The sequence below is a fragment of the Somniosus microcephalus genome, chromosome 4 (assembly GCF_052327205.1).
Source record: "Somniosus microcephalus isolate GS21.2 chromosome 4, FLI_Smic_1.0, whole genome shotgun sequence".
NCBI classification, from domain to species: domain Eukaryota; kingdom Metazoa; phylum Chordata; class Chondrichthyes; order Squaliformes; family Somniosidae; genus Somniosus; species Somniosus microcephalus.
In genome coordinates this window covers 154,384,828-154,404,228 of record NC_140990.1, presented here as the reverse complement: position 1 = coordinate 154,404,228, position 19,401 = coordinate 154,384,828, and the positions used below count along the sequence as shown (strand labels likewise).

At 45.2% G+C, this 19,401-nt stretch overlaps 1 protein-coding gene across 7 annotated transcripts in view; it reads right to left on the bottom strand.

Moving 5' to 3' along the window:
* Positions 1 to 19,401, bottom strand: part of pcnt (pericentrin) — a 355,160-nt gene that overhangs the window by 133,394 nt on the left and 202,365 nt on the right. For all 7 annotated transcript variants that reach the window (XM_085985359.1, XM_085985354.1, XM_085985358.1 and 4 more), the window contains 3 exons: positions 17,834 to 18,064; positions 11,864 to 12,022; positions 9,439 to 9,585 (listed from right to left, as the gene is read on the bottom strand). In XM_085985359.1, the coding sequence (XP_085841485.1) occupies positions 9,439 to 9,585; positions 11,864 to 12,022; positions 17,834 to 18,064 (537 nt within the window). The remainder of the gene's footprint in view (positions 1 to 9,438; positions 9,586 to 11,863; positions 12,023 to 17,833; positions 18,065 to 19,401) is intronic.

Below are 19,401 nucleotides of genomic sequence, written 5' to 3'. Positions count from 1 at the left end.
CAGCATCTGTGGGGAGAGAAACAGAGTTAACGTTTCAGGTCGATGACCCCTCGTTCGTTAACCCTGTTTCTCTCTCCACAGCTGCTGCCTGACCTGCTGAGTATTTCCAGCATATCCTGTTTTTATTTTAGATTTCCAGCATTCGCAGTATTTTGCTTTTGTATCCAGTGTGTACTGTAGGAATGTAATGTAATGTTAATGTTAAGTGTTCAGGAATTAAGCAAACTGGTCTAGACAATTGTCGGAGCTCGGACACAGAATGCACAAAAGCCACAGTGCGTTAGATCAGACCAATGAGCCACTGGCTCCTAAACCACTATTGCTCTCTAAATGTTATACTATGCACTTAAGGTATAATCTCTCTCTTTTAATGGAGTCCAATGCTGTATACAAATGAATAGGCTAATACTCAATTTTTTGGAGGTGGGGTAGGGGAGGTGAGGGTGCCTCACCGGGAAAAGTATCTCTTTAGGTGCAAAAACAGAAAGTGGTGGAAACACACTGCGGGTCACTTAGCACTTGGAAAGGACAGACAAGTTAACATTAGAGTGCACATCACTCTTCAAAACTGGTGAAAAAAGGTGAACAAGCACATGAATGCAAATTAAAAGGGGGGGATATATTCATTAAAGAGACAAACTCTGATAGGAATGAAGAGTGCAATGATAGATATCCCAGTAAAATAATGTGCAAACACCAAGACATTAAAGAGATAAGGAATCGCCTGGGGGAAATGTAAAAGTGGGAGAGATGGAAAACCTGGGTTAGGCGTGAAATTAACAGGTTTGAAAATGAGAATAAAGTCTTAAGTTACTGAAGTGAGTGTCAAGCCCAGGTTATCTAGAAGCAAGATGAAGTATTATTCTTGAAGCTTGGAACAGTGTACAAGGCCAATGACAAAGGTTGGAGTGAAAATGGGAGGGTGATTTAAAGTGGGGAGCCACAGGCAGCTCACGGTAACAAAGGCAGACAGAATGGAGACTTCTGGCAAAGCAATCACCTAATCTATGTTGGGCCTCCAGAGCGTAGAGGAGACCACATCATGAGCAGCGACACAGCACACTAGATTAGAGAAAGTACACATAAATTGCTGTCTCACATGGAATGGGTATTTGGGGCCCTAGACAACTGTAGGAGGTGCTGAATGGGTAGCTGTTGCACCTCCTGCGGTTGAAGGGCAGCTGAAGTAGGGGTGGTGGAAGGGTGCTCAGGGTATCGCAGAGGGAACCGTCCTTTCGGAAAGTGGAGACGGGAGTGGAAGGTTTGTTTGGTGGTGAGATCATATTGTAGATGGCAGAAATGGTGGATGATGATTTGGCGAATTCAGAGGCTGGTGGGAAGGAGAGGACCAGGGAGGGGGCTCAATCGTGGTTGAGAGAAGAGGGGTCAGGACAGACTGATTTGTTCAGACCAGCGGGTTACAGGGCAGGCGTATGGGAAATGGGACGTATCTGGTTGACTGCAAAGGGGAATCCTCGGCTGAGAAAAAAAACCCAAAGAAACATAGAAGATAGGAGTAGGCCATTCGGCCCCTCGAGCCTGCTTCGCCATTCAATGAGATCATGGCTGATCATCCAAACTCAGTACCCTGTCCCTGCCTTCTCCCCATATCCCTTGATCCCCTTAGCCTTAAGAAATATATCTAACTCCTGCTTGAATATATTTAATGAATTGGCATCAACTGCCTTCTGTGGTAGAGAATTCCACAGGTTCACCACTCGCTGGGTGAAGAAATTCTTCATCTCTATCCTAAATGGCTTACCCCTTATCTTTAGACTGTGACCCCTGGTTCTGGACTCCCCTGCCATTGGGAACATCCTTCCTGCATCTAGTCTGTCTAGTCCTGATGGAATTTTATAAGTTTCAATGAGATCCCCTCTCATTCTACTAAACTCCAGCGAATATAAGCCCAATCGACCCAATCTCTCCTCATATGTCATTCCTGTCATCCCAGGTATCAGTCTGGTGAATCTTCGCTGCACTCCCTCCATGGCAAGAACATCCTTCCTCAGATAAGGCGACCAAAACTGCACACAATACTCAAGGTGTGGTCTCACCAAGGCCCTGTACAACTGCAGCAAGACATCCTTGTTCCTGTACTCAAACCCTCTTGCTACGAAGGCCAACATACCATTTGCCTTCTTAACCACCTGCTGCACCTGCATGCTTACCTTCAGCGACTGTTGCACAAGGACACCCAGGTCTTATTGCACTTCCCCTTCTCCCAATCTATTGCTGTTCAGATAATAACCTGCCTTCCTGTTTTTGCCACCAAAGTGGATAACCTCGCATTTATCCACATTATACTGCATCTGCCCAATCACCCAACCTGTCCAAATCATACTGGAGTTTCTCTGCATCCTCCTCACAGCACACGCCCACCCAGCTTTGTGTCATCTGCAAACTTGGAGATATTACATCTAGTTCTCTCGTCTAGATCATTAATATATATTGTGAATAGCTGGGGTCCTAGCACCGATCCCTGCGGTACCCCACTAGTCACTGCCTGCCACTCGGAAAAAGACCCGTTTATTCCAACTCTGCTTCCTGTCTGCCAACCAGTTTTCTATCCAAGTCAGTACCTTGCCCCCAATCCCATGTGCCTTAACTTTACACGCTAATCTCTTATGCGGGACCTTATCGAAAGCCTTCTGAAAGTCCAACTACACCACATCCACTGGTTCTCCCTTATCTATTCTACCAGTTACATCCTCAAAAAATTCCAGTAGATTAGTCAAGCACAATTTACCTTTTGTAAATCCATGTTGACTTTGTCCAATCCTGTCACTGTTTTCCAAGTGCTCTGCTGTTACGTCTTTTATAATGGACTCTAGCATTTTCCCCACTACCGATGTCAGGCTTACCGGTCTATAATTCCCCGTTTTCTCTCTACCACCTTTTTTGAACAGTGGGGTAACATTAGCTACCCTCCAATCCATGGGAACTGTTCCAGAGTCTATAGAATTTTGGAAGATGACCAGCAATGCATCTACTATTTCTAGGGCCACTTCCTTAAGTACCCTAGGATGTAGATTATCAGGCCCTGGGGATTTTTCGGCCTTCAATCCCCTCAATTTCCCTAACACCATTTCCCTACAAATACTGATTTCATTCAGTTCCTCCCTCTCATTAGACCCTATGTTCCCCGACATCTCTGGGAGGTTATTTGTGTCCTCCTTTGTGAAGACAGAACCAAAGTATGTATTTAATTGGTCTGCCATTTCTTTGTTCCCCATTATAAATTCCCCTGATTCTGACTGCAAGGGACCTATGCTTGACTTCACCAATCTTTTTCTCTTCACATATCTATAAAAGCTTTTACAGTCAGTTTTTATGTTCCCTGAAAGCTTACTCTCTCATACTCTATTTTCCCCCTCTTAATTAATCCCTTTGTCCTCCTTTGCTGAATCCTAAACTGCTCCCAATCCTCAGGTTTACTGCTTTTTTGGCCAATTTATATGTCCTCTCCTTGGATCTTATGCTATCCCTAATTTCCCTCGTTAGCCACGGTTGAGTCACCTTTTTTGTTTTATTTTTATGCCAAACAGGGATGAACAAATTCTGTAGTTCATCCATGCGATCTTTGAATGTTTGCCATTGCCTATCCACCGTCAACCCTTTGAGTAACATTCCCCAATCAGTCCTACCCAACTCGCGCCTCATACCATCGTAGTTTCCTTTATTTAAATTCAGGACCCTAGTCTCTGAGTCAACTACTTCACTCTCTATCTTAATGAAGAATTCTATCATATTATGAACGCTCCGCCCCAAGGGGCCTCGCACAAGATTGCTAATTAATCCTTTCTCATTACATAATACCCAGTCCAAGACGGCCTGGTCTCTAGTTGGTTCCTCGACATATTGGTCCAGGAAACCATCCCGTATACACTCCAGGAATTCCTCCTCCACAGTATTGTTACTAATTTGGTTAACCCAATTTATATATACCTGTAGATTAAAGTCACCCATGATAACTGCTGTGCCCTTATTGCACGCGTCTCTAATTTCCCGTTTAATGCCATCCCCAACCTCCGCATTACTGTTTGGGGGTCTGTATACCACTCCCACTAATGTTTTCTGCCCCTTGGTATTTCTCAGTTCTACCCATACAGATTCCACATCATCAGAGCTAATATCTTTCCTTACAATTGTGTTAATCCCTCTTTAACCAGCAATGCTACCCCACCTCCTTTTCCTTTTTGCCCGTCTTTCCTGAATATTGAATACCCCTGGATGTTGAGTTCCCAGCCTTGGTCACCCTGGAGCCATGTTTCCGTAATCCCAATCATATCATATCCATTTACCTCTATTTGTGCAGCTAATTTATCCACCTTATTACAAATGTTCCTCGCATTAAGACACAAAGCCTTCAGGCTTGTTTTTTTTAACACTCTTAGACCTTTTAGAATTATTATTTACTGTGGCCCTGTTTGATTTAAACCCTTGCTTTCTCTGACTGCCACCTTTGCTTTTCTCCTTCCTGTCTTTTGTTTCTATCCTTGTTTCCCTTTCCTCTGTCTCCTTGCTCAGGTTCCCAACCCCCTGTCATTTTAGTTTGAACCCTCCCCCAGAGCACTAGCAAACACTCCCCCTAGGACATCGGTCCCGGTCCTGCCCAGGTGCAAACCATCCAGTTTGTACTGGTCCCACCTCCCCCAGAACCCGTTCCAATGTCCCAGGAATTTGAATCCCTCCCCCTTGCACCATTCCTCTAGCCACGTATTCATCTGAAATATCCTTCTATTTCTACTCTGACTAGCACGTGACACTGATAGCAGTCCTGAGATTACTACCTCTGAGGTCCTATTTTTTAATTTACCTCCTAACTCCCTATATTCAGCTTTTAGGACCTCATCCCGTTTTTTACCTATATCGTTGTTACCTATATGCACCACGACAACTGGCTGTTCACTCTCCCTTTCCAAAATGCTCTGCAGCCGCTCGGAGACATCCTTGACCCTTGCACCAGGGAGGCAACATACCATCCTGGAGTCTCGTTTGCAGCCGCAGAAACGCCTATCTATTCCCCTTACAATAGAATCCCCTATTACTATAGCTCTACCCCTCTTTTTCCTCCCGTCCTGTGCAGCAGAACCACCCATGGTGCCAGGAAGTTGGCTGCTGCTGCCTTCCCCCGATAAGCCATCTCCCTCAACAATATCCAAAGCGGCATATCTGTTTGAGGGGGGGGGGATGGTCACAGGGGACCCCTGCATTACACCTGCCTGCGCCTACTACTCTGCCTGGTGGTCACCCATTCCCTTCCTGCCTGTGCAGCCTTTACCTGCGGTGTGACAACTCATGAAACGTGCTTGCCACGATGTCCTCAGCATCGCGAATGCGCCAGTATGTATCCATTCGCAGCTCCAGCGCTGCAATGCGGTCTGCCAGTAGCTGCAACTGGATACACTTCCCGCACACATGGTCGTGAGGGACACAGTAAGTGTCCCTGATTTCCCACAAAGTGCAGGAGGAGCATACCACGGCGCCGAGCTGTACTGCCATGACTTACCCTTTAATTAAATATCAATCCCACCAATTACACTATAATTAAATGATATACTCAAGGGCCCTTGTTTACCAGCAGTCCCCGCTACACAACAGAGACCTTAGAAACTATAAACCACAAAATTTAAGTTTGGAAAAAAGCAAAAAACATTTTGCTTTTTACTTCTCTTCAGGCATAACTACATTAGGGGTTTGTGTCGTTTGGGTCCTCGGACAAAGATGTTCACCTAATCTCTTCCAGCTCTGCAACCCTCACCCAGCTCAAACTGTGCAGCCTCTAGTGCATCTCTCCCTCGCTTCACCGCATTGGCAGCTGTGCCTTCAGCTGCCTGGGACCCACACTCTGGAATTCGCTTTATAAAGCCCTCCCACCTTCCTTTCCTCCTTTGAGACCATCCTTAAAATCCACATCTTCGATCAAACTTTTGGTGACCCCCTCCTTTGGCTCAACGCCGTTTTTTTTTTTTTTGTTTAACACTTTTGTAAACTGTTGTTGGTCATTTTTCTACATTAAAATCTCTACATAAATACATTTTCATTCATGCACCAGCACGCCATCACTGCTAAAACAAGTTTCCTTATCCAGACAGCAGAATCATAGACCCAGGAAATTGTGGCAGTGTAGACATGGAAATACAGATGTCGACCTCCTGTATCCTGAACTATAGAAGCACCCAATGTAAAAGCACTAAGAAGATAGCAGCTATGCAATTATATAGCCCTTACCCTGCACTGACTGTAAACTGAGATTTGTTCGGGTAATGCAATTTCATTTAAAAATATGGAAAGAAACCAAGCTCCAGCAGAGCTGTAAATGTTACAGATTTCCATCACAGAATTACTACTGTATTGTTAGCTCCTCTGAAAGAGAGCTGGGTAAATAAATATCTTAACTGAGTGGCTGAAAGTGATGAGAATACATAGCACATGGAACAGTAAAGGTGTCTGTGCTGCTGGGACCATGGAAATATTATCTGTGTAATGCAAGTGGTCAGGGACGCTTCATGTCGGTTGTAGCATTTGACTGATGTCCCAGGGTTTCATTAAATCACTTTTGGGGCTTTTCCAGATTTGATACTGGCCGAGAGTCTTGGAGTATGGCAGTTCAATACCTAGTTACGAGGACAGGATGCTGAGAGAGAGAGAGAGATACGAGAATAGGCTCAAAGACTGAGTGTTATTTACTTTAGAGAAAGACGAGCTTAAAGGGGATATGATTGAGGTTTTTTTAAATGGTGAGGATTGGATACAGTCCAGTCAGATAGATTATTTGAAATGAATAGGGATGATTGGATTAAAGAGCGTGCCTATAAAATCTTGTAGGTAAAGAGTTAGGTTAGATGCCAAGAAGTATTTCTTTTTGCAGAGAATCATCCTTCTCTGTCTGTTGAGTCACGTGGCGAGTTCTTTAAAAGGGGACCTGACAAGTTTCTGAAAGGAGGACATTTCCAGTTAGAGGGTAAATTTCTACTTGGTTGTGAATGTGATGAGTCACTTGGAGCTTGCTTGATTGCCTTAGGAAGCTGCAGAGGAATATTCCAGAATTTTTCCTAAAGTGGTTCCAGGATTATTTTTCCTCTCAGAAGACAACAATCCTGGGGGGGTGGGTGTGCATTGTGCAAGGTACACCGTTGATTGGATGTGGTGGGCTTGATGTGACTGGTGGTCTTCTCAAGCCCTGGTATTTGGACGTTTGTTTAGTAGCATGACAACTTTGGTGGTGCTCCTCCATTCACTCACTGCACCAGGATTCTGAACTAATCAATAATTAGACAAACAGTCTTGAGCTCAAGCTCACTACTTCCTGAGCTCACCCCAAACAGGTGCTCCATAAAGAGACAGTCTGGGCCAACTTCCAGATCACAAAATAAACACCTTTCAAAACAAGAGCATGTGACATTTGGATCCAAATTCAGGGAAGCGGGATAGAAGCCTAGGATAGCAAGTCTATCAACCCTCTGCTCGTAACAATGACTTCAACATTAACTTCAGACCAAAACCACAGCTCCCATTTTCTCTCGGACAGCAGTTGCTGGTAATGCAGGATTAGTATACCAGGGCCTCTGGGAATGTGGGAGGTTGTACACAGGTGCTTGGGATGAGTATCCCTCTTGGTACACAGCCGATGGGGTGATCCCCACCCCTGCCCCCACCCCACCAGGCTCCTGGGCCAAATTCTCCACGCTACCCTCCCCCTCTGCTATAACCATTCCCACATCTACTGGGTCTTGGATACATCTTTTGTTTCTCTAATTGTGAAGTGATACATTTTGGTAGGAAGAATGAGCAATAGGCAATATGAACTAAATGGTACAATTTTGAAGGGGTGCAAGAACAGAGACACTTGGGGGTGTGTGCGTGCACAAATCTTTGAAGATGGCAGAACAAGTTGAGAAGGCTGTTAAAAAAGCATATGGGATCCTTGGATTTATTAATAGAGGCATAGAGTACAAAAGCAAGGAGGTTATGTTAAACTTTTATAAAACACCGGTTCTGGGCACCACACTTTAGGAAGGATGTCAAAGCCTTGGAGAGGGTGCAGAGGAGATTTACTAGAATGATACTAGGGATGAGAGACTTCAGTTATGTGGAGAGACTGGAGAAGCTGGGGTTGTTCTCCTTAGAGCAGAGAAGGTTAAGGAGATTGACAGAGGTCTTCAAAATCATGAATGGTTTTGATAGAATAAATAAGGAGAAACTGTTTCCAGTGGCAGAAGGGTCAGTAACCAGAGGACATAGATTTTTGGTGATTGGCAAAAGAACCAGAGATATGAGGAAAATTTTTTACACAGCAAGATGTTGTGATCTGTAATGCACTTCCTTAAAGGATGTTGGAAGCAGATTCAATAGTAACATTCAAAAGAAAATTGGAGAAACACTTGAAGGGAAAAGAATTACAGAGCTATGAGAAAAGTGCAGGGGAGAGGGAATAATTGGATAGCTCGATCAAAGAGCAGGCACAGGCATGAATGGCCTCCTTCTGTGCTGTATTATTCGAAGATAATTTCGCTCATTATTGTCACACTATTATCACTTCTGTCCTCCACCTAATTACACATCATTCTTTTTTTCTCTCCCCACTCTCTTCACTGGCTCTGTTCTCCTTCAGCTGTGGTTCAGTGGTAGCACTCAGAAGGCTGTGGGTTCAAGTCCCACTCCAGAGACATGAGCACATAACCTAGGCTGACACTCCAGGGGCTGACTGAGAGAGTGCTGCACTGTCGGAGGTGCCACCTTTCGGATGAGACGTTAAACCCAGGCCCGTCTGCCCCCTCAGGTGGATGTAAAAGATCCCACGGCACTATTTTGAAGAGAAGGGGAGTTCTCCCGGTGTCCTGGCCAATATTTATCCCTCAATCAACATCACGAAGAACAGATTATCTAGTTATTATCTCATTGTTTGTGGGAGCTTGCTGTGTGCAACTTGGCTGCCATGTTTCCTTCATTACAACAGTGACGACACTTCAAAAAGTACTTAATTGTCTGTAAACACTTTAGGACACCCTGAGGTTGTGAAAGGCTCTATATTAAATGCAGGTCTCCCTGAGGTTGTGAAAGGCTCTATATTAAATGCAGGTCTCCCTGAGGTTGTGAAAGGCTCTATAGTAAATGCAGGTCTCCCTGAGGTTGTGAAAGGCTCTATATTAAATGCAGGTCTTTCTTTTTTCTTTCTTTCTCATAAGCTGTTTTTCTGTAACATCTCCCGTTTCAGAAAAAGCTCATCGATCTGAAACGTTAACCCTACCTCGTATTTGCACAAATACTGCCTGAGCTGCTGTTTCCAGTTTTTTCTGCTTTTATAGCAAGTCCATCATGCAATGAACATTAGCATAAGGGAAAATAACAGGGCATGTATCACTAGATTTCTTGAGTAGGATGGAATTAGGCATCATTGTTTAAGTACATTGTGCACAATTTTGAAGACTTCACCTGTTTGGTTAGCTCTGTGAGCTGCTGGAGTTTTGCAGACAATAGTTTCTTCTCTTCTTGGTGCAGGTGTTTTGTTTTGTTTTGCTCTTGAGTAAAGGCACCCTTTAGTTCCTGCAGTGCATTGCTCTTCTCGACTTCAAACTCATCCTGCACAGAAAGCACCATTCAGGGAAACATACAGGTTATTTCACAACTATAAGAGGACAGGTCTTCAAGATAACACTGTGATGCAACACAACATATAGACCAATGGACAACTCAAGATTTTTGCTGCATACAAAAGTAAAAATTAAATATTGCCAGTATTGATCTCATATCTATTTCACTATTTGAGAAACTCACCCAGTTCCACAATATATTGAAATGGGTATGGGATAAGGCCTCCTGGTCTGGTATGTTCATCATGCTTTGTACTGGAAAATTTTTACACATGCTACTGGGATAAACCCAGATTACCAAAAAGAATCACAAACTTATCAAGCAATCCTCTCTGACTCTCCCTCCCACTTCATATGTATCTTGGGCTTTGACAGTTGTTTCAAACACAATATGGTATTGGAAGACATAACTAGACACAAATCCATACATCTCGAAAGGGATAGTTAGGGACCAGAGGATAAATGTACATTGTGTAGAGGATGCTCGTCCTTTAAAAAATGAATATCATTTTAGCAGACATGTAACCTATTTGTGTATTTTTATTTTCATACTCCACAGGCTACAAGGATCAGTCTGAATTGAACAGTTGGCAGGTGATACAGGATCATTAGGTGATGCAATACCAGCATTTAAAATACATTTCCAAACAGTAAAACCTTAGAGGACTGGGTCCACACCATAAAGTCACCAACACGCAAACCACATCAAAGGGGTGTCACTTGCACAACTTACCCCATTGGTAACTTGGGCAACTCCTAGTGGTATGTGAAAGATGCGAATGAAGAAAATATATGATAATCAAAGATGGTACTAAAAACATTTAAGTAGACGTCGAGATTCATAAAATTTACAACACAGGAGGCTGCCGTTCAGACCATCATGCCTGTGCCAACTTTTCAACTAGAACCATCTACCCTAATTCAACTTCCCTGCCATTTCCCTATATTCTTTTATATTCTTCCTTTTCAAATACTTAACCAACTCTCACAATTTCAATTGCCACTTTTTGTTAAAGCATTCCAAGTTCTAATAACATTCATGAAAAACATTCTCCTAACTTTCCTCTTCATTCCTCTAGTAATAATCTGAGTCTATGTTTCCTTGTTACTCATCAGCCAGCCAGTGGAAACAATCTTTCACTATTTATCCACACAAAACATTTCATAATTTAAAAAATCTCAGATTCCCCATAACCTTCTTTGTTTCAGTTAAAAAAACAACTTTGAGCCTATCTTCATGATTAGAATCTCTCATTCCTGGTATAATTCTAGTGAATCTTCACTGCACCCTTTCCATGGGATGAATGACCATACTAGAATACTTGAAAAATGTATCTCTGCACCCCAGATCTCTCTGTTCCTCCACTCTGTTAAAAGTCTTATCTTTTAAGGTATAATTTCTATCAATGGTTTCCTAAAACATACTACAGTACTACTGTCCTGCTGCAATCTCTTGTATTCTTTTTCAGTTTGCCATGCCTTCTAATTTGGAATCATTAATAAACATTCATTCCTCTTGTATAAATGTCCACTTATATAAATAGAAAACAGGTCATTAGGGTATATTGCTACCTACATTTTGTCAATTTGGAAAATCCTCCCGTTAGCTACTGTTTGTCTGTAAATACAAAACACCTCCCTTAACTTCTATTTAATCCCCATTAATACCTTGTTCCTTAATTTTGATTAAAAAAACTTATGTACCCCCTTATCAAATACCTTACATGGGCTGGTGCCAACAAAAATTTACATGAAAGCTGGCAGGTTGTTGTAAGAACCTAACTAGTTAGGGAAGGGGCCTGCAACCACTACCCAGTCTGGCTGACGTGAGATTTCAGTCTCACACTGACTTCTCAATGCCCTCAGGGCAACTAGAGATGGGCAATAAATACTGCCTCGCCAGTGTCAGGCACATCAAAGACAAAAAACCCATAAAAACAATATCCCTTTAGATTATTAAGCATATGTATGCTAGCTTTGGTAACTAATTTCCAACTGGGGTAAATAATACCATTACATTTTCATCTCCTTGCAGAAGCTGAAACAGTCACTAGTCAAATATAAACAAGTTACAAAACTAGAGAGAAAAGGTGACCATTGCTACCCTATGGACTTGCACGTGCTACAAAGGTGCATTCTCAATTATAGGTTGCATATTCTGGAAAAAGTCAAGCGGAGGGGAATTAAAACATAATTAAAGTCTCAACATGTTGCCTTTTTTCCGTACAACCTCTTCCTTTATCACAACGTCCGCTTGTGCCCATTACCTTGAGCTGTTTAATTTGCTGAGCAAGCAAGCACTCAGACTGGCTCTTGAGAAGCTCAAATTCCTCCTGGAACTGCAGTAGTTGCTGTGATTTCTCCATTTCAAAGTGGGACTGCAGCTTCTGTCGCACTATTTCAATTTCTGACTTGGCTGTGTGAACCTAGCAATCAAAAATAGGAGCAAATATGAGCATATACAAGGTTGCTGAACTGAAGAGGCAGTAAAACTAAATCTCAGAACCATAATATATTGCAGACTATGACACAATACTACACAAGATCATCCAGAGAGATCATAATGGGCTAGTCAGGTTTTGGGAATTTTAGCTATTTAACTTGAGGAATTTGGGGTCATTCATATTAAGAATATTGTTATTAAGTTAAAGTCAGCTCAACAGGTTAAATCTATAACATACAGCTTTTGGGAATGCCAATTTGAATTCAGCAGATAAAGAATTAGGCCCAGTCAAAACATTTATTCAGGATGGTATTTCTCATATTTCATCAGTTTGAGACAATGACATTTGTCTCAAAGCTTAGAGGGGAATTTGGGTATAATAATTATTTTTTAAATTCATTCATGGAATGTGGGCGTCGCTGGCAAGGCCAGCATTTATTGCCCATCCCTAATTGCCCTTGAGAAGGTGGTGGTGAGCCGCCTTCTTGAACCGCTGCAGTCTGTGTGGTGAAGGTACTCCCACAGTGCTGTTAGGGAGGGAGTTCCAGGATTTTCACCCAGCGACGATGAAGGAACGGTGGTATACTTCCAAGTCAGGATGATGTGTAACTTGGAGGGGAACCTGCAGGTGGTGGTGTTCCCATGCACCTGCTGCTCCTGTCTTTCTAGGTGGTAGAAGTTGCGGGTTTGGGAGGTGCTGTCGAAGAAGCCTTGGCGCGTTGTTATACCGGTGGTGGAGGGGAGGGAGTGAGTGTTTTAAGGTGGCGGATGGGGTGCCAATCAAACAGACTGCTTTGTCCAGGATGGTATCAAGCTTCGAGTGTTGTTGGAGCTGCACTCATGGAGGCATTTCTTCACCCAGAGAGTGGTGACCCTGTGGAATTCTCTACCACAGAAGGCAGTTGAGGTCAATTCATTAAATATATTCAAGAAGAAGTTAGATATATTTCTTAAGGTTAACGGGATCAAGGGATATGGGGAGAAAGCAGGGATAGGGTACTGAATTTGGATGATCAGCCATGATCTCATTAAATGGTGGAACAGGCTCAAGGGGCCGAATGGCCTACTCCTGCTCCTATCTTCTATGTTTCTATATTCCAACACACTCCTGACTTGTGCATTGTAGGTGGTGGAAAGGTGGGAGGCAGGTGGTGAGTCAGTTGCCGCAGAATACCCAGCCTCTGACCTGCTCTTGTAGCCACGGTAGTTATGTGGCTGGTCTAGTTAAGTTTCTGGTCAATGGTGACCCTCAGGATGTTGATGGTGGGGTATTCAACGATGGTAATGCCATTGAATGTCAAGGGCCGGTGATTAGACTCTCTCTTGTTGGAGATGGTCATTGCCAGGCACTTGTGCAGCGCAAATGTTACTCGACACTTACCAGCCCAAGCCTTGATACTGTCTAGGTCTTGCAGCACGTGGCCACGGACTGCTTAATTATCTGAGGAAATGCGAATGGAACTGAACACTGTGCAAGCATCAGCGAACATCCCCACTTCTGACCTTATGATGGAGGGAAGAGCATTGATGAAGCAGCTGAAGATGGTTGGACCTAGGACACTCCTGCAGCGATGTCCTGGGGCTGAGATGATTGACCTCCAATAACGACAACCATTTTCCTTTGTGCTAGGTATAACTCCAGCCAGTGGAGAGTTTTCCCCAATTTCCATTTACTTCAATTTTACTAGGGCTCCTTGATGCCACACTCAGTCAAATGCTGCCGTGATGTCAAGGGCAGTCATTCACTTCACCTCTGGAATTCAGCTCTTTTGTCCATGTTTGGACCAAGGCTGTAATGAGGTCTGGAGCCGAGTTGTCCTGGCGGAACCCAAACTGAGCATCGGTGAGCAGGTGTCGCTTGATAGTGCTGTCGACGACACCTTCCATTACTTTGCTATGATTGAGAGTAGACTGCTGGGGCGGTAATTGGCCCGATGGGATTTGTTCTGCTTTTTGTGGACAGGACATACCTGGGCAGTTTTTGCATAGTCGGGTAGATGCCAGTGTTGTAGCTGTACTGGAATAGCTTGGCTAGAGGTGCGGCTAGTTCTGGAGCACCAGTCTTCAGCACGACAGCCGGGATGTTGTCGGGGTCCATAGCCTTTGCTGTATCCAGTGCACTCAGCCGTTTCTTGATATCATGTGGAGTGAATGGAATTGGCTGAAGACTGGCTTCTGTGATGGTGGGAACCTCAGGAGGAGGTCAATATGGATCATCCACTCGGCACTTCTGGCTGAAGATGGTTGCAAACGCTTTAGCCTAGTCTTTTGCACTTGCGTGCTGGGCTCCGCCATCATGGAGGTTGGGGATATTCATGGAGCCTCCTCCTCCTGTTAGTTGTTTAACTGTCCACCAATATTCACGACTGGATGTGGCAGGACTGCAGAGCTTTGATCTGATCCGTTGATTGCGAGATCGCTTAGCTGTCTATAACATACTGCTTCCACTTTTTAGCATGCATGTACTCCTGTGTTGCAGCTTCACTAGGTTGGCACCTCATTTTTAGGTACGCCTGGGTGCTGCTCCTGTCATGCTCTTCTGCACTCCTCATTGAAGCAGGGTTGATCCCCTGTCTTGATGTGCCACATAATAGGCTTGCCAGCAAAGTTGAAGCCCATGGAATAAAAGGGATAGTGGCAGCATGGATACGAAATTGGCTAAGTGACAGGAAACAGAGAGTAATGGTGAACGGTTGTTTATCGGACTGGAGGAAGGTAAATAGTGGTGTTCCCCAGGGGTCGATTCTAGGACCACTGCTTTTCTTGATATATATTAATGACTTGGACTTGGGTGTACAGGGCACAATTTTTAAATTTGCAGATGACACAAAACTTCAAAGTATAGTGAACAGTGAGGAGGATAGTGTTAGACTTCAAGAGGACTTAAAGACAGGCTGGTGGAATGGGCGGACACGTGGCAGATGAAATTTAACGCAGAAAAGTGCAAGGTGATATATTTTGGTAGGAAGAACGAGGAGAGGCAATATAAACTAAAGGGTACAATTCTACAGGGGGTGCATGAACAGAGAGACCTGGGGGTATATGTGCACAAATCATTGAAGGTGGCAGGGCAGGTTGAGAAAGCGGTTAAAAAAGCATACGGGATCCTGGGCTTCATAAATAGAGGCATAGAGTACAAAACCAAGGAAGTTACCTGATGAACCTTTATAAAACACTGGTTTGGCCTCAACTGGACAATTCTGGGCACCGCACTTTAGGAAGGACGTGAAGGCAAAGATAGGGTGCAGAAAAGGTTTACAAGGATGGTTCCAAAGATGAGGGACTTCAGTTACGTGGCTAGACTAGAGAAGCTGGGTTGTTCTCTTTAGAGCAGAGAAGGTTTAGAAGAGATTTGATAGAGGTGTTCAAAATCATGAAGGGTCTAGACAGAGTAGATAGAGAGAAACTGTTCCCATTGGCGGAAGGTTCGAGAATCCGAGGGCACAGATTTAAGGTGATTGGCAGAAGAACCAAAGGCGATATGAAGAAAAATCTTTCTCGCAGCGAGTGATTATGATCTGGAATGCATTGCCTGAAAGGGTGGTGGAGGCAGATTCAATCATGGCTTTCAAAAGGGAATTGGATAAGTACCTGAAGGAGAAAAGTTTGCAGGGCTACGGGGAAAGGGACTGGCTGAAGTGCTCTTGCAGAGAGCTGGCACGGGCTCGACGGGTCAAATGGCCTCCTTCTGTGCTGTAACCGTTCTATGATTCTATAATGGTAATGGTAGATTGAGGGATATGCCGGGCCATGAGGTTACAGATTGTGGCAAAATACAATTCTGCTGGTGGCCCACAGTGCCTCATGGATGCCCAGTTTTGAGCTGCTAGATCTGTTCTGAATCTATCCCATTTAGCACGGTGGTAGTGCCACACAACACGATGGAGTGTGTCCTCAGTGTGAAAATGGGACTTCGTCTCCACAAGGACTGTGCAGTGGTCACTGCTACCAATGCCGTCATGGACTGATGCATCTGCGACAAGTAGATTGGTGAGGACGAGGCCAAGTAGGTTTTTCCCTCGTGTTGGCTCTCTCACCACCTGCCGCAGGCCCAGTCTGGCAGCTATGTCCTTCATGACTCGGCCAGCTCTGTCAGTAGTGGTGCTACCGAGCCACTCTTGGTGATGGACATAGAAGTCACCCACCCAGAGTACATTCTGTGCACTTGCTACCCTCAGTACTTCTTCCAAGTGGTGTTCAACATGGAGGAGTACTGATTCATCAGCTGAGGGAGGGCTGAGTAGGTGGTAATCAGTAGGAGGTTTCCTTGCCCATGCTTGACCTGAAGCCATGAGACTTCATGAGGTCCGGAGTCAATGTTGAGGACTCCCAGGGCCACTCCTTCCCGACTGTATACCACTGTGCCGCCACCCCTGGTTGGTCTGTTCTGCCAGTTGGACAGGGCATACCCAGGGATGGTGATGGAGGAGTCTGGGACATTGGCTGAAAGGAGTAACAGTGAGCACGTAACACGGACTGTCTCCGAGAGCTGTCCCCTGGTTATTGTCTCCCTAATCCAGGTTCCCTTTTGCTGCACTACTCTCCCACTCAACACCAGGACATAGCAACCACCTCCCCAGCTAACTGCCCAGGTCTAGTGCTAATACTCTGGGAATGAATGGAATTGGTTGATTTTCTATCAATACCACATCTGGACTCATCCTCTTCAAGGGTGGGGGGGGGGGGGGGGGGGGGCTGCTGTCTTGCTGGCATCAAGAATTTGCCGTTTGGGGAGTTTGGAAACCAGAGGAATAATTGGGACAGTGCATCAATATTCCATTATAATGGGAATTCGACTGTGTGATTAAACTGAATGTGACTTTTTAATTAATTTTAATAATTAACCTCAATAATTCAATGGGCACAGTGGTGACTGAATGATTGTATGCTGCCTTTTTAAATTCATCTGCCTTGCTCGATCTGTAGTCAACTGACCAAGCCCACTGATCTAGCTGCACGTACACAGTCCTAAATATCCATCTTTTACCCTGCAACTTCTGAAGCCTAGACTCCTTGCACGATGATCTCACTCTCAGGACCTCCAAAACTGTGGAACTCCTCATCTCCCTCGGTCTTTCCTTCCTCCCACAGTTTGCGGGCTTTTAAAAGCCGCAGTTACTGTCCTCCGTTCAGCTGATCCTCCTCATCTCTCCTACTCTCTTCAGCCTTGGTGACCTCAAAACTGTGAATTCCTTTATTTTCAGCTTTGCTAGACACAAAAGGCATCAAGGGGTATGGGGAAAGAACGTGAATATGGTATTGAGATAGAGGATCAGCCATGATCATATTGAATGGCGGAGCAGGCTCGAAGGGCAGAATGGCCTACTCCTGCTCCTATTTTTCTATTTCTATGAATGATTCTGTGAGTATGACTATGTCAGGCTGTTGCTTGGCTAGTCTGTGGGACAGCTCTCCCAATTTTGGCAAGTCCCCAGATGTTAGTGTGGAGGACTTTGCAGGGCTGACTAGGCTGGGTGTGCCATTGTCATCTCCGAAGCCGGTGCCTAGATCGATGCCGGGTGGTCTGTCTGGTTTAATTCTTATTATTGTTTCTTGTTGCGTTTTGTTACAACTGAGTGGCTTGCTAGGCCATTTCAGAGGAGAGTTAAAAGTCAACCACATTGCCATGGGTCTGGAGTTATATATAGGTCAGACCGGGTAAGGATGGCAGATTTCCTTTCCTACAGGATATTAGTGAACTTGATGGGACCTGGAGAACTAAATGACCATTGATCAGAGATGGTAGCTACTAGAAGCTTAGCTCCTGTTGAACTTGAGTAGAATAAGCACTAACCTGTTCTTTTTGATTATGCATCTGAATCTTCTCCAGCTCTTTGTGAAGCTTCCGTGCATACTCTTCTTTCTGTTTCTCCACCTGCACAGACTGCAGCATTTGAAGCTCCTTGAGGGCCTGCTGATGCTGATCTTCAAGGCGGAGGACCTCATCTCTAATCACATCCAGGCGTCTCTGATGCTCCTGCTCCAGTGAAGTCTTCTGGTTGCCTAGAGCTGCCTCCAAATCTACCTGCAATCATAAAACAGACGAGATAAGTGAGCAAATATCTCAGTCCCTACTTTTAAAGTTGTAGGAATCAACGGATTCCTATCTAAATCACTGAGGTCGAGTCAGTTCAGTAAATTAACCGAATTTAATTAAACTGGTGAACAAAACAAAAACATGCAGGAGCAACAGCAAACAGGTCGATACAGTAGCTTGTTCCACGAGGTCTGAACTCAGAACCTCCCACCTCTGACGTCATGACGTCATCACATTTCCCGCCACTCGGGGCATCACGTGACCAACGTCATCGCGTTGTTTCAGGGTTTTTATAGAAAGCTTGTTTACACTCAGCAAACAGACATAGGTGCTGTAACATTGCTTTAAAGACAGTTATTCATTTGTACAGGAGTTCATTGGTGGTTTTACCACACGTGCCCCCCCAGGAGTGTCTTTAATCATCAAAGTCAATCGCAGAGGAGGTCGGACAATCCTGTCGGAGCGACTCCGATGTTCCCGGAGAGGAATGGATGGTGCAGGAGAGGAGCTGGGCCGCGGGGCCGATGGGCCAGGCGTAGCGGCCGGTCGCCCACGACGCGGCGGCTGCGCTGTTTCGACTGGCTGGCCGAGGTCCAGGTGTGCAGCCTTGAGGCGGTCCACGGAAATGTAGTCGGGCGTCCCGCCGACGTCTACCAGAAAACTCTTGGCGTCCGCCTTCAGTACCCGGAAGGGGCCCGTGTATGGAGACATGAGGGGACTACGATGGGCATCGTGCCGTACAAAAACGAATTTAGCCCTCATGAGCGTTGGCGGAACATGTGACGCAGGCAGTCCATGCTGTGAAGTCGGAATGGGCCGGAAAGCGTGCGCCGCGGCTCGGTGAGCCTCCAGTTGTTCAGTGGCGGACCACGGACACATCGGCGATGGGAGAAACTCGCCGGGGACCCTGAGCGGCTGGCCGTAGACCAGTTCGGCGGCCGACGCCTGCAGGTCCTCTTTAGGCGCCGTGCGCAACCAGAGCATTACCCATGGCAACTTATCCATCCACGCGGTCCCTTGGAGGGTGGCCCGCAGCGATGCCTTCAGAAAACGATGGAAGCGTTCGCATAACCCATTGGCCTGTGGGTGGTAAGCCGTGGTGCGATGGAGCTTGGCGCCCAATTCGGAAGCCACGGCGTTCCACAAAGCAGAGGAGAACTGCGGCCCGCGGTCCGATGAAATGTCCGAAGGCACGCCGAAACGGGCAATCCAGGACGAAAGAAAAGCCCGGGCGACGTCCGCGGAGGTGGTGAACGTCAATGGAATGGCCTCCGGCCATCTGGTGGTACGGTCGACGATCGTCAGCAGATGCGTGAACCCTTGTG